At 40.3% G+C, this 14,694-nt stretch overlaps 1 protein-coding gene and 1 long non-coding RNA gene across 5 annotated transcripts in view; one reads left to right on the top strand and one right to left on the bottom strand.

Moving 5' to 3' along the window:
• The window catches only part of ATAD2 (ATPase family AAA domain containing 2), a 64,595-nt gene extending 56,485 nt beyond the window's left edge, over positions 1-8,110 (bottom strand). Inside the window, exon 1 of one of the 2 annotated variants that reach the window (XM_055545896.1) lies at positions 7,621-8,110. In XM_055545896.1, the coding sequence (XP_055401871.1) occupies positions 7,621-7,785 (165 nt within the window). In that variant the 5' untranslated portion in view covers positions 7,786-8,110. The remainder of the gene's footprint in view (positions 1-7,620) is intronic. The other variant, XM_055545895.1, reaches the window with a different exon arrangement.
• LOC129626646 (uncharacterized) lies at positions 7,907-13,856 on the top strand. Of its 3 annotated transcripts, none has more exons than XR_008702111.1 (3): positions 7,907-8,034; positions 9,336-9,408; positions 13,602-13,856. It is a non-coding gene; the product is annotated as an uncharacterized LOC129626646 (long non-coding RNA). The 3 variants fall into 3 exon arrangements; XR_008702109.1 differs by lacking the exon at positions 7,907-8,034 and adding an exon at positions 8,306-8,355; XR_008702110.1 differs by lacking the exon at positions 7,907-8,034 and adding an exon at positions 8,368-8,909.
• The last annotated feature ends 838 nt before the right edge of the window (positions 13,857-14,694 follow it).

Raw genomic sequence — 14,694 nt, 5'->3', positions numbered from 1 at the left:
GAATATTTATATCATAAGGACCTGTGTAAGAGACATTCTCTTAAAGGCATGAGAGGACAAGTTAAAAAAAATTAGGTTCTTCATAAGATATTAAGTGGTATGTCTGAGTTACACACTTTTATCAATGTGCCCGTATTTCAAGATGTCTGAAAAAAGAACACCTATGCATTTAGATAAGTGCATTATTTTTAAAATGAGTACCTACATCTTATAATATAAGACTCCAAAAAAAATTGTTTAAGGGTATTTATTTTCAGTTTCTCAAATTCCATATGTACTTTTTCTTAAAATGGATTTAAGAAGACATCCTAACACAAGGCATCCTCTTAAATTTACCTTTCTCCCATTTTACAAAAGAAAGTCATATCTCTCACTCATTCTGAATCTTACTATTATGGGCTGCTTCAAGGCATTACAAATCTTAGAAGAGCCAAACATAGAAAAACACTAATGTAGGTGTTAAGAAAATGAATGACTATGCTAGGCAACAAATCCTTTCCTTTGTTAGATGTTCCCAATTCTTTGCTTTTAACAAAATTGAAAGGAGACCTAATCAAGCTAAGAGACCATTAAAAATGTTTGGCAAGTGATTTTCTGCACATGAGCCAGAAAAACTGAGTGGCACTGCAAACAAAACTCCTTTCATTACTATCTATTTATTTATATGAACAATGTTTCTCAGCACTTACCTTTACAAAAACAATGACACAAGATGCCAAAACACTGTCCTCAACAATAAATAAGATCTGCCCACAGATACATAAGCTACCTGGGTGGGTAGGGAGACTTCAACCACATGAAATCCTAATAAAATATTACTTCCTATGTTTAATCATTTTAATAAAAATATTTTTTGTTGTTTTGATCAGTTGAATATTAATAATTACAATAATTTAATGCACAAAAATTTTATTTCTTGGAGCTCTGTCATGGAAAAGTGGAAAAATACAAATTTTGTTTTACAAGTATGAAAGGATAATTAACAAACGACTTTCAAGCATGAAAATATATCAAGATAAAATGCTGTTAGTTAAGTGGATGGGAAATAAAAATTAAAAGAGAAAAGAATCAAGGTAAAATTTCTGGCTGCTAAAAGAGCTTGTTCATGCGTTAACTTTTAATGCTTCAAGACAGGTATCAAATAACTACGATTTTTAGATTCCAGGGGTTACTTATAAAAGTGTGATGCAATAGTTTTATTTTTTAATGTCAACTTTAAAAAAATGACAGAAATTATCTCCTTTGTAACTATTTAAACTGATGTGGGGGATGGGGAGGACCTTAGATGGCAGCTTAAAAATGTAAAAGATTATAAAGCTAAAAAAATTTAAAAACTCAGAAAAAAACATAGGGAAAACTTTCATGATATTGGATTTGGCAACGATTTCTTAGGACACCAAAAGCACAGACAACAAAATAAAAAGATAAGTTGGACTTCATCAAAATTAAAAAAACTTTTGTACAAAGGACATTATCAATTAAGTAAAGTGGAAACCCCTGGAACTGGAGAACGTATCTGCAAATCATGTATTTGACAATGACAAAGGACTAATACCCACAATATATACAGAAATTCTATACTGTCACAACAATAAAAAGTTAAAAACAGGCAAAGGACTTGAATGGACATTTCTTCAAAGAATATACACAAATAGCCCATATACACATGAAAAGATGCTCAACATAACTAGTCATAAGGAAACAGAAATCAAACCCAACAGGGGATCACACCAATTAGGAAGGCTATTACCAGGGAAAAAAAAGAGACAGAGAGAGAGAGAAAGTAAGTGTTGGCAAGAAAGTGAAGAAACTGGAACCCCTGTGTATACTGTGGAAACGAATATGGCAAGTCTTCAAAAACAATTAAACACAGAATTACCACATCATCCAGCAATGCTGCTTTTGGGCATAATACTCAAAAAAAAGTGAAAACAGGGGCCTGAAGAGATATCTGAACGCTTCTGTCCACAGCAGCATATTCACAATAGCCCAAAGGTGAAAGCAGAGTTCATCAACAAATGAATGAATTAAAACAATATATAGTACACACAATGAAATATTATTCAGTCAAAAATAAAGGAAAATTTAACACACTGAAATAACATGAATGAATATACTATGCTAAGTGAAATAAGTCAGTCACAAAAGAACAAATATTGTAGGTTTCCTCTTATGAGACTCCTTGCCAGGGGCTCAGAAGAGGGAAAATGGAGAGTTAGAGAGAGAGAGAGAGAGAGAGAGAGAGAGAGAGAGAGAGAGAGAGTGTGTGTGTGTGTGTGTGTGTGTGATTTTCTGGCCACTTGGGCGGGATCTCAGTTCTCAGACCAGGTGTGTGTGTGTGTGTGTGTGTGTGTGTGTGATTTTCTGGCCACTTGGGCGGGATCTCAGTTCTCAGACCAGGAATTCAACCTGGGCCACTGCAGTGAAAGTGCTGAGTTCAAACCACTGGACCACCAGGGAATTCCAGAGAATTCCCTTATTCTTAAAAATACCAGGGAATATTTAATAAGTACAGAGTTTGTTTTGGAAGATGAAAAATTCTGGAGATTGAGAGTGGTGATGGGTTATTGAATAATGTTAATGTTCTTAATGTTACAAAACTCTATATTTAAAATGGCTAAAGTGATAAATTTTGTTATTTATATTACAATAAAAAAAAAGTAAATGTCACCATATTCCTGGGAATTAAAAAAAAAAAAGGTTTCTACAGAAAAAAAGGAGGGGAGTGCTAAATACTGGGAAAAAAGATTCCCTGAGAAACTCAGAAGACTTAACCTTTAAGCAGTCTAAGTGAATCTGTGAGCAGAGATTGGCTTAGTTCATTATCCCTAAGTAAGTACTAAGCATCAAGAAAGGCTCTCCTTAACAGCATGGCGAAAAAAACAAAACAAGTGTTTTGAGAATCACCTGTATCTGGGCATACACTGAGGAATTTAAAAATATAACTTTCAAAAATGTTCTTTATAAAAGCAATATAAAAATAAAAGCAATATGTGCCCATTACAAATGGAAAAATTAAGAAATGTACAACAATAAAACTATCACCCTCAATTTCAGTTATCCACAGATAGAAATGGGTTAACCTTTGGATACACAAACCATTCTTTTCCTATGCATACATATTCACACAATTTTTAAATTGAGCTAATATTATTTATGCTTTGTAACTTTTTTCTAGTGATACAATCATTTTCCCAAGTCATGAAGTATTATTCTAAAAATCTTTTTGAATGAATGAATAGTAATCCAGCCATTACATGAATCTATTTAACAAACTGCTTAATGGTTACTTTACAGGGGAAACCCGGCACACAGCAAGTGCTACATGCCTGGTAGCTACCAGCATTATAATCTTTTAACTGGTCTTCGAAACTCCCAGATTTGTTGTCTATAATCCATCTTAAACACTATCTTATCAGATTCCTGATCTAAAAGTTGCAACTTCTAAGCCTAAAATCAAGAGCCAGCCCAAAACAAACATAAAAACGGACTATCTATTATTGTCACAAAACAAGTACACTCCCTCAAATCCATAGTGGCCAACTCCAGGGAGTAATATTCACCACTACATGTCAAAATCTATCCATGCTTTGAGATACTTCACTGAACTGTGCATTTTTCATTATGTTGTGATATGTTTCAAGTTTTAAAAAATCTCCCAAGGGTTGTATATATATCTCCCAAGGGTTGTATATTATCTTTCCAGACTTCTAAATAAACATACAATGAAAAAAGAAAAGAACCCAATACCTTCTACATACTACAGTGTGTTTATTTTACCTAATAACATACAGAATAAAATGTACACAAACACAACCTAACCCCACTACCCATCCTTAAATGTCTCTTCAGCATGAAAAACAACCCTAACTTTAATGAATTGAAGAGACTCAGCTCTGTGAAAGCCCAGAAGGACAATGGCTAGCCTGACTCCAAAAGAAAGGGGCATCCAAACTTATAAAGTTTAAGAAAATAAAATCAAAGAAACAGATTTAAAACAACAACAAAATATTTTCCAGGAACCCATATAGGTCAGGGGGAAAAAAATCCTTAAGCCCAGTTAAGTGAGATCATATTCAAAACGTAAAAGCAAAATGTGGTTAACAGGTAACTCTATCTTTAGAACCTGGAGGTCAACCTCCAAGATCAGATGAAGAAAAATACAAGTTAACGAATATGAATAAATCCAACCATCTTCAAAAAGAAATCTACTCCAAGAAATGCTCTGTCAATAAAAGCATGAATGAGACTAAGAAATACTCAAGTACAATGAGAGTGGATCAAGGAAGTTTCTGAAATGCATAACTGATGTAAAAAGCAAGCTATAATCAAATCAAATCCACTGAATGTAAAGTCCTGTAATTAGAAAATATTCCAATCACAACGGTATGTTTCATTTTTTTCTATTGGTAAACTTCCTCAGCATGAATATATTACCCCCTCAAGACCCAATCCCAGGCTCACTAAATAACCCTCTGGTTACAATCTATCCTAAGGAGGAACACTATGTCTCAAAAAGGTGTAATAATCCCTATTGGAAATCCTAGCTGGGAAAAAATATCTTTTCTACCCTCCGACAACCATCCAAGTGCTAGCTGCTCGACCACCACATACCACTGATACAGCAAGACAATCAACAAAATATTTACTGTGCACCTAACATGCTCTAGGTGCTAGGAGTATATACTGCTGAACAAAAGTTCAAAATCCAAATCCCTATGGAGTTCCATTCTGATTTGGGGAGAGAAGAATATTTTAAAAGTAGGAAATTATACAATATTTAGGAGGTAGTAAATGCTAGGAACATAAAACAGAGCAGAGCATCCTGACAATGAGCAGTTTGCAATTTTCAGTAGGGCTATTAGGACAAGGTAGTTAGCAAACACTTCAAACAGGCTACGTCATCCAGGTTCTCCTACGTGGGACTTGTAGCGCTACGTCTTCATATAAAGGTGAACTGAGCAAGTTATTTAAAGTCTGTCCTTACCTGTTAAACAAGGATGCCTATCTTACAAAGTTATGAGGAGTGAGTTAATATTTGTAAGATTCTTGGAACACATTAACTACTATGAGTTCTGAGTTGTTGTTGTTGCTTTTAATTTTAAAAAAATGTAAAAGGTAAAGGAACATCTGATGCAGATATCCAGGGAAAGAATATTCCCAACCGAAGGTAGAACAAGTGCAAAGGCTCTGGGATTCAATGAGCAGCTAGGCCAAAGTGGCTGCAATAGACTGGGTTTTTCAAAAGGAAGAAGAGAAGAGGATGTCATCATAAAGGGAAGGGGGCAAGGATGTATAGGGCTGTTTCTCAACTTTTATTCTATTTAGATAGGGATTTTTGAGCAGAGTGATCAACTGTTACGACTTTTAAAAAGATCCCTCTGTAAGCTATACTGAGAACTCAGACTTTCAAGGGAGGAGGGTGTATATGTATATGTAAGGGTGGCAAATAAGGGAGGCTGGTGAAGAATCTACGTTAACAACCCATGGGAATTCACTGGTGGTGCAGTGGTTAGGACTCCGTGCCAGGGCCTAGTTTCAATCCCTGGTTCTACGATGCCACAAGCCACCCAATGTAACAAAAAACAAAAATAAAAACATCTATTTTAATAATCTAGGCAAGAGCTAACAGCTTGAATCAGCAAGGCAACACTGGAGCAGCTGAGTAGTAGTCAGATTCTGAATATATTCTGAAAGTGAAGGCAACAGAATTTGCTAATATGAAGAGAAAAGGATGACTCTAAGGTTTTCAGTCTCAGAAACTTCAAAGAAAAAAAAAGTGCCCATTAAAGTTGACTGAGGTCTTAACAGCTGACAATAACTGTGTCCTATATGTCAGCCAAATGTCCACGTAATTGCCTTACGTGCATGATCACATTTAATTCTCATTAGCCATGTGGTGGGTTTCACCCCCTTTCAAAAAGTACAGAAACCTGCTGATATTGGTAAGCTGATGTTCAGAACATTTTTTAAAATTTCTTTACTGCTGAAGTATAGTTGATTTACAGCACTGTATTAACTACTGCTGCACAGCAAAGTGACTCAGTTACACATAAACATACACATTCTTTTTTATATTCTTTTCCATTATGGTTTATCATAGGAAGAACTAACAGTTGTTTTAAGTGCCTGTATTACTTAACCACTACTCAATACAGCATTACGGTCACAGGAACTGGCACTGTCCTGAAGATAATAAACACTCAATATTTACTGAAATTAATTAGTTCTTCTGAACAAAGGTTAATAAGTGACCAAGTCCATTGAAGAAGTGTCCAGCCTCCCTAGATCTCTAACAACTTCAGCCTGTGACTGGGAAACAGATCCTGAAAGTCAGGAAATTATTTGTTTTTTCAATTCAGAATCACAATGTCAGAGACTGAATGGGCTCTTTCATTCCCCTCGGTTAAGAAGTAACTCTGATGAGGCCTCTACAAGAGGTTCTGACAATTTCATATCCCGATCTCTCCCTTACCTATGTTTTTCACTCTCTCCCACCATATACACCTCCCCTCAGCTTCAGTCTGACTTACCAGTTCTAACCCTATCTCCTGTCCTGTTTTCCCCACCCCCATGACTACCCTTCGCTTTAACAGAACTAGACTACTTTCTGCTGCCTTAACTTTGCTATGTACTGTTGCTTCCTCAATTACTGTAACATTTTGTGAACGCGGTCTCCTCCATCTGTGTCTCTTTCAGCAGCTGGGGGTGGCGGAGGGAAGGTGGAGGGACTCTCTCCCTCGGACTTAATTCAATCTACCAATCAAACATCCCATCTGTACATCAGACCTAGGAGAAGAACTTCTTTCAAGAAGACTATACTGCTCCACCTCCATGGAAACCTACAGACCTTGTTTATAGCTGTTAACACGAAAATAAGGGAAAGGGAACGGGTTGTGGTAGCGGAAGATCCAAGTTTCAACTTTCGATCTACCACTTTCCGAGTCCTTTTTTTCCATCGGTAAGATACGTAATTATCCATTCTCATGGTGCTGTTATGAGGCTTAAGTAAAGAAGACGTAAATGAAACGTCGCTCTCCATCCCTCCACGTTATGCAACCTGGTGTTATTCAGGGCGTTCGGATTACCGAACTTCTCTGGATCGTAAACTCCAGGTCAGGAAACCTGAGTCACAATCTTTCTATCCACTCGCGGCTCCTAAAACACTCGTTATGCACACAAGTAAGCGCTCGGTAAACGCGCGTGGCCCGCGATCGCTGCGAACCTAGGGCGGCAGCCTGGGCCATCGGTCTCGGAGGTGTGCGAGGTGGGGGGCGGGGCAAGCCGCTAACCAAGGTGGGGCCCCGAACTGCGCTTCGGCTGCGGAGACCTCCGGTTTCCTCTTGAGTGAAACCAGATTAACACACCGTCTCAACAGTCAGCTCTTCTCTCCACCAGACCCACACACCCCTTCGGGCTCCGATCCTAAGAAGCCTTCCATTTTACGCGTCCTCGACAAATACTTCTCCCAACCTACACCCCCTCTTCTCTGCCTAACCCCCAGCCAACTGTCACTCGGATCCCACCGCCCACTCCCATCTCGCAAGGCCCTGCCGGGCAGTGGGCAGCGGGCAGTCCCCCAGGCCCGGCCCCAGGGGCCCGCCCCAGGCCGGTACTCACGCCCGCGGCGGCCGCGGTGACGGCGGACTGCTCAGCGGCGCCGGCCGAGCGGAGCCGCCTCCGGGTCTGCTCCAAACTGAGGAATTCGCTGGACAAGTCCAGAGAGTCCGTAGCCGAGGCGGCGGGGTGGCTCTGCAGCTCTAGGCTGCTGCGAAGGACCACCATCTTCTCTCCCTTCTTGCCGTGCCGTCCGCGGCAGGAGACGCACCAGAGTTCAGGCAACAGCCGCTCAGGCGCTTCCGCGCTCCGAATTCTGGCGCCACTTGCGCCGTGCCGCCGGCCGCAGCGCGCGCGCCCGGAATCCCTCCGCCGCCAGTCCCGCCCACGCCGCCACCCTACCACGGCGGGCTCGAAACTTTCCTCTCCGTAGCGCAGAGGGCTTTGGGCCGAATTTGAGCAGAACCCACACCGACGGTATCAGGGGCCGAGGCGACAGTGACAGGAGACTGCTTACTCTTTTTTCTTAGATAATTCCGGCTCGCTGAGCTCGGCGGAGGGACACTACGGATGGCTGCGCGACGTCCTGTTTGGAATTTTGGCGCGTGGACGCCGGCGGGGCGGGGGGGGTGGGGGGGCGCGGGAAAGGAGGCTCCCGGCCTTTCTGATTGGCTGGCGGGGCCTGGTGGCCCCTCCCCGCCCCTTCCGACACCAGCCCTCCGCTTCCCGCCACGCGGGATTCAAATAGAAAATGCGGAGTCCTTGACTGGGGCGGGAGAATGCACTTGACTTTGACAGGTTTTGACTTTGTTTCTTAAGGACTCTTACTGATAACCCAAACGAGTTAAGAGACAGAGTTAGAAACGAGCGGGTAGAGTATTATAGTTAAAAGCAGGTTCTGTAACCCAGCGCCACCCTTGCCCGCGATCTTGAGCAAAAGATTCTCCCCGCCTGCTCTTAGATCTCCTAATATGTAAATTAACTCTAATTTTTAACACCTAAGGTTCTAAGATATTATTATGCCTTACATATAAATGTTTACTACTATTCCAGAAGAAAATAATTTATCTGAAAATAAAGCAGTTACACGACTACTTTGATAATAGCAGCATGCTGAATGATCAGAATGTGAGCGGAGCCGTAGCGAAACAGAAACAAAAGCTGTTTATTGATTTGGATGTCTGCGTTTCCTTAACTCGACATGTATTAAATATTTATTGAGCATCTATTACGTGCCAGGCAGTATTCTAAGCACTCGGAATGCAGCTGTGAACAAAAAGCAAAAATGCCCTCGTGGAACTTAAATTCTGGTGAAAGGAGGAAAACTAAATACATGATATGTTTGTTACAAGGTAGTAAGTGTTACAGAGAAATGTGAAGTAGGGAAGGTGAAGGGAAGCGTGAGATTTTAAATAGCGATTAGAGAGAGCTTCATGAAGTTTAAGCAGAGATCTAAAGGAGGTTATGTATATCTGGGAGAAGAGAGATGCAAGAAGGGAGGGGGGAACAGTTGGCCAGTGAGATCAAAGAGGAAAATGCTGCTAGAAGCAGATCCTGCAAGGCCTCAAAGATTTTTTGCTTTTTATTATAAGTGAGATGAAAAGACATCACAGGGTTTGAACAGAGGAGTGACCTATTCGGACTTTTGGAAAGAATCCCTTTCTCTGCTGCCTTGAGAATACAATATTGGGGACAAACATGTTAAAAATAAATTGTTAATATGAAACTGAGTTTTAACTGGGTGTCCTGTATTCTTTTTTTTTTGCTAAATCTGGCAGTTATAGGTAGGAGCGCACCAGGATTATCCAGGCAACAGATGAAGTGACACAGACCAGAATGAGAGCCGTGGAGGTAATGAGACATGGTCAAATACTAGGCATGTTTGGAAGAAAGAGCCAACTGAATTTGCTCATTAATTGGATTTAGGCATGAGGGAAAGAGAGGAGTAGAAGATTACCCCAGTATTTGGTTGCTTGTTTTCTTGAGCTAATGGCAAGATGAAGCTGTACTTAGAGAAAGCTATGGCTAAAGCAAGTTTGGAGGGAATATCTGAAATTTCTTTCCATTCACACCTAAGATACAGAAATTATTAAATATTTAGCACTTAAAATTTGACCTTTTAAGAGTTTTTAGAAATGTATGATGAGCATTATTTATAATGTCAAAAAGTGGAGAACAACTTGAATGTCCCTCAGAGGATCCTTAAGAAGACTGCTATACAGTCAGTAAGAATTACAATGCAGGACTTCCCTGGTGGTCCAATGGCTAAGACTGTGCCCTCAATGCAGGGGGCCCAGGTTCAATCCTTTGTTAGGGAACTAGATCCCACATGCCACAACTAAAGATCCTGTATGCCATAACTAAGATTTGGTACAGCCAAATAAATAAACATTTTTTAAAATTAGGATGCAGCTGTGTTAATTACATGGAAAGTTGTGCATAATGTATTGTAACTTGTTAAGAAAGTACAAAGACTTACATATCATACAATTCCATCTTTGATTTTAAAAAAGGATATGTGTGTATGCATATATTTGTATTGGAAAAAGCCCAAAAGAAACTACAACAAAATATTAATGGTTAGTTTCTGGATGGCAATATTATGGTGGTTGTGTAGTTTCTTTGTACTTTAATCAATTTTTCTGATTTTTTTTGCACTAAATATGTATTACTTTTACAACAGGAAAAAAAAAAGCTTCCAGATGATTGTTTACCCAATATAAATGAAAGCAAAAAAGAACAATATTTAAATCAGCCTAGTCTGTTCCCTTTTCTTTATGCATTACTGTACCTTGATTGTTGTTAAGAGTTGCTAAGTCCTATCTGACTCTTTTGCAACCCCATGGACTGTAGCCTGCCAGGCTCCTTTGTCCAAGGGATTTCCCAGGCAAGAATACTGGAGTAGGTTGCCATTTCCTTCTTCAGGGGATCTTTCTGGACCAGGGATCTAACCTGTGTCTCCTGCATTGGCAGATAGGTTCTTTACCACTGAGTCACCAGGGAAACGCTTATACCTCGATAAGCATTTATAAAAAGAACTTCCACCTCAAAAAGATACGCATTTATGATTTTGTTCGATACTACCAAATTGACCTCCACAGAAGTTATAGTTGTCATTTTAGGTTTTAGTTTTGTTTTAAATAAGCAATGAAATAAAAATTTCAGAACACCAGGAGACAGAGGCAGCCAAATGGTTTTCTGTGTTCTACATTAAGAAATATCACACTTGCTTCAGCCTTTAGTTGATGTAGTGGGTGATCTGTATACCCCGACAGGATACATCCAAGTCCTAAACTCTGGCATCTGAAAACATGACCTAATTTGAAATAAGGCGTTTGCAGATGTAATTAGGATCTTGAAATGAGATCATCTTGGATATATGGTGGACCCTAAATCCAAGTCTAACAGAAAGGAAAGGAAGGTTTGACATACAGACTCATAGAGAAGAAGGTGATGTGAAGATGGAGGCAGAAATTGGAATGATGCCTCTGTAAGCCAAGGAACACCAAGGACTGCCAGCAACCACCAGAAGCTCAGAGAGAAGTACGGAGCATCCTCTAAGAGCCTGAGGACAGAACCAGTGGTGCTGATATTAGTGGTGCTTGATTTTAGGCTTCTGGGCTCCTGAACTGTGAGAGAATAAATGCCTCCCTGTGTGTGTGTGTGTGTGTGTGTGCGTGCGCGTGTTTAAGCCGCATGATTTGTGGTCATTTGTTACAGCAGCCTTAGGAAACAGAATTGGTCTGGAATTGGTCTTTGTTGTTGCTGAGTGGCTATCTAGTCCAACTCTTGCGACCCCATAGACTGTAGCCGGCCAGACTCGTGTCCATGGAATTTTCCCAGGCAAGAACACTGGAGTGGGTTGCCATTTCCTACTCCAGGGGATCTTCCCCACCCAAGGATAGAACCGCATCTCCTGCATTGCAGGTGGGTTCCCTGGAACTGGTGTTTAGCAAGTCATATTTCTTTCTTTTGCCAAAGTCTTAGCTATGGTTGATAGGAATGTCTTTAGGGAAAGAGGGGGGCAGCAGAAACTCAGGTTCTTTCCTCTCCTCCCCTCCCATGACTTCCTAAAGAGGGTCAGTGTTCTTAGCTCACATGAGACAGAAAAGAGGGCTTAAGTCAGAGCTAATCATAATTCCATTACCTCATTTGAGATGAGGTCATAGGTGGGACCCTTTCTGTTCTTTAGTAACAATTAGAAAGTAAACATCAGTTTGAAGAGGGATTTCTCTCAATGTTATAAATCTGACCTTACTTAAATTTGATAGCTAATTTCAGTGATTTCCCACAAAAGAGGAGAAAATCATTAATCACATGGAGGTGGGGGTGGGTCACAGTTGACATTGTCCATTTTTCAGCTACTCCAAATTTAAACATTTCTCCTACATGAGAGATTTTCTCTTTGGGTGGGTTTGGGCAAGACAGGGCCCACCTCCTTCGATGGGGATCCCACAGGGATGGATACTTCATTTCCCTGTTGACCTGGTCTCCAGGGCTCAAGCATGTTACCTCATCGCAATTACTAAGCCGCTCCTACCTGAGACATTCATCACATCTTGAAGAAGTGACCCAAAGATGCAGGGAGAGAGATTCTTCATCACTACCATTCTTGGATCCTTGGAGCATTTTATCGGTTTGACCTGGCTGTGCTTCTCCAAGCCCCACCCCACTGTCCTCCCCATTCTTCTAGTAAATTTGATTTCCTATTTAAGTCAGCCAGAGATGGTTTCTGGGGACTTTCCTGGTAGTCCAGTGGTTAAGACCTCGTGCTTCCAATGCCAGGGGTACAGGTTCAACCCCTGGTTGGGGGACTAAAATCTCACATGCCTTGTGGCATGGCCAAAATTTTTTTTTAAAAAAGAACTCTGGTAGAGAGGCTTCAGTTCAGAAAAGGGACTTTCACCAGTGGTTTCCTATAAGGGGCACAGCATGAGACAGACACCCCTATCAGATGTGGAGGAGGGAGGGCCAGGAGAGAGGATGTGGAAATGAGCCAGAAAGACACGTCATAATTCTAGGATGTGGTTTTCAGACATTCCGTCTTTATCAGCCTCCCCTGAATATACTTGTTTCTCAATTTGCCCATGTAAGGTGTGGTACACAGCCCTGAGGCATAAGCATGGGTCCTGGTACTATTGCCTCCTTCCCACCCCATTCTAAGTAAGATTGGTAATAATAGTATGGCATTCCAACCCAGCCCAACTCCCCACCCTCAATGATGAGGTGCTACACCCCTACCCAGAGCTCACATAGCACATGGCTGCCTTAGCATTTATTGCTTTATGTTAAAATGATCCCACCTGGGAAAGTTACAATCAGATAAATGCAAAATAAATGACAATAGGAATGCCATTTTTTGCCTATATTTTTATTTTTTTTAATAAACATAAACATACTCAATGTAATATTGAGGGAGAGGCTTGTTTCTTATAAGTAATATAGCCACGTATATTAAGGGACCTGGAAAATATTTAAAAACTGTTAGTCCAGGAATTCTACTTCTAGGACTCCTTCCAAACATAACTAATCAGAGGCGAGGACGAAGGTTTACGTGCAAAGATATTGATTGCAGCTTTATTTATAAGAGTAAGATCTGAAAACAAGCTAAATGTACAACAGTAGGGGGAAAGCTGGGGCTGCACAGGTGGCTCAGTGGTAAAGAATCTGCCTGCCGATGCAGAAATGCGGGTTCAATTCCTGGGTCAGGAAGATCCCCTGAAGAAGGAAATGGCAACCCACTCCAGTATTCTTGCCTGGAGAATCCCATGGACAGAGGTGCCTGGTGGGTCACAGTCCACGGGGTTAGAGTCAGACATGACTGAGCGACTCAACAACAAGGGGAAGAGCTAAGTAAACAACAGTCTGTCCACGTAGCTTTTTATATTGATGTTGATAACTTTGATTTTTTAGAAAAGTATTAAAAAGTTTATTAGAAAGTATCCCATGTGAAAAATTCATGCAGTACAGAAATGTGAAAAATAAAGGTACAAGTCACTCTGTGTGACTGCCATGAGGAAAAAGAAGTTTTCTCTTTCCGCTAGGGTTGCCAAGCTTGGAAAAAATGAATAGGGGGCTGCCAGTGGCCATCCTCCTACAGCAAGAAGTGAAGTCACCTCAGGATGAAGCCAAGCACTCAGCAGACAGATATGGGGAGCAAGAAGGCCTGGGGGAAGTGAGTGCCACTTCTGGTCCCTTGACAGCCTGGTTTCTGCAGCTCATCTTTCAACTGTGAGAGCCACTTTGGTGTCCTTCCCGTTCAACAGACTAATAAACAGCCTCCCTGCCTTGACTTTTAACTGATTGAGTCATGATTAATACAATGAGGACAGCTGCTGTGCTGGAATCAAATTATATTCTGTTTGTGCTATAATCCTCTTCTAATGATCAATTAATTCTTCCAACAACATGAAATGAGGTCCATTTGGCATGAAGTGGGCTTGGCAAATCAGTAGAGGCCTCTAAATAATAACTGTTTCTTTTTTTTTCATGGTCACAAATCATCCTGGAAATAGACATCAAGTTCATCAGGGTGTAGTGTCTGGAATACATATATATATATATTTTCCTTTTATGAAACTGAAGACAACAACTATTCGTATTTAGTCTTATGTCATCTTTTCCAACATACTTTCTCAAAGATCCATAAGAAAGGCTTTGGGATCATAAACTAAAGCACTTTAAGTATGCTGGAATGTAACTCATCTGAGTCTAAAGATTTTTTAACCCCTTTAAGGCAACTTGGTGATTTCTACCACTGCACCTACTTTAGCTTTTTTATTTTTAATTTTTTTTTTAGACTTTTTATTTTGTAGAGCTGATTAACAGTTATCTTGGCTTTAATTTCCTCTTACAGCCATTTTCTTTATTCTTTACAGCTTGAGGATTCTTTTTTTTTTTTTTTTTTGATAGAGAAAATGCTAGCAAAATAGACACTGGGTATTTCTGTTTTTTTTTTTTTCAGTTGTCTGATCACATCATATCATTTGGTCTCAAGCAATGGGATTCACTTTCTTTTTCTTCTAGCTCTTAATACTGAGCATTAAAATACCTCCTCCCCTAACAAAAAATAAAAGCCCCTTTTGTTCTTAAACCTGACTGTATTCCTGAATCTCCCCTTTCACGTCTGTGGCCCTC

The sequence above is a fragment of the Bubalus kerabau genome, chromosome 14 (genome assembly GCF_029407905.1).
Source record: "Bubalus kerabau isolate K-KA32 ecotype Philippines breed swamp buffalo chromosome 14, PCC_UOA_SB_1v2, whole genome shotgun sequence".
Lineage (NCBI taxonomy): Eukaryota > Metazoa > Chordata > Mammalia > Artiodactyla > Bovidae > Bubalus > Bubalus kerabau.
The sequence above is the reverse complement of the archived record's forward strand: the minus strand, read 5'-3'. Positions and strand labels throughout refer to the sequence as shown.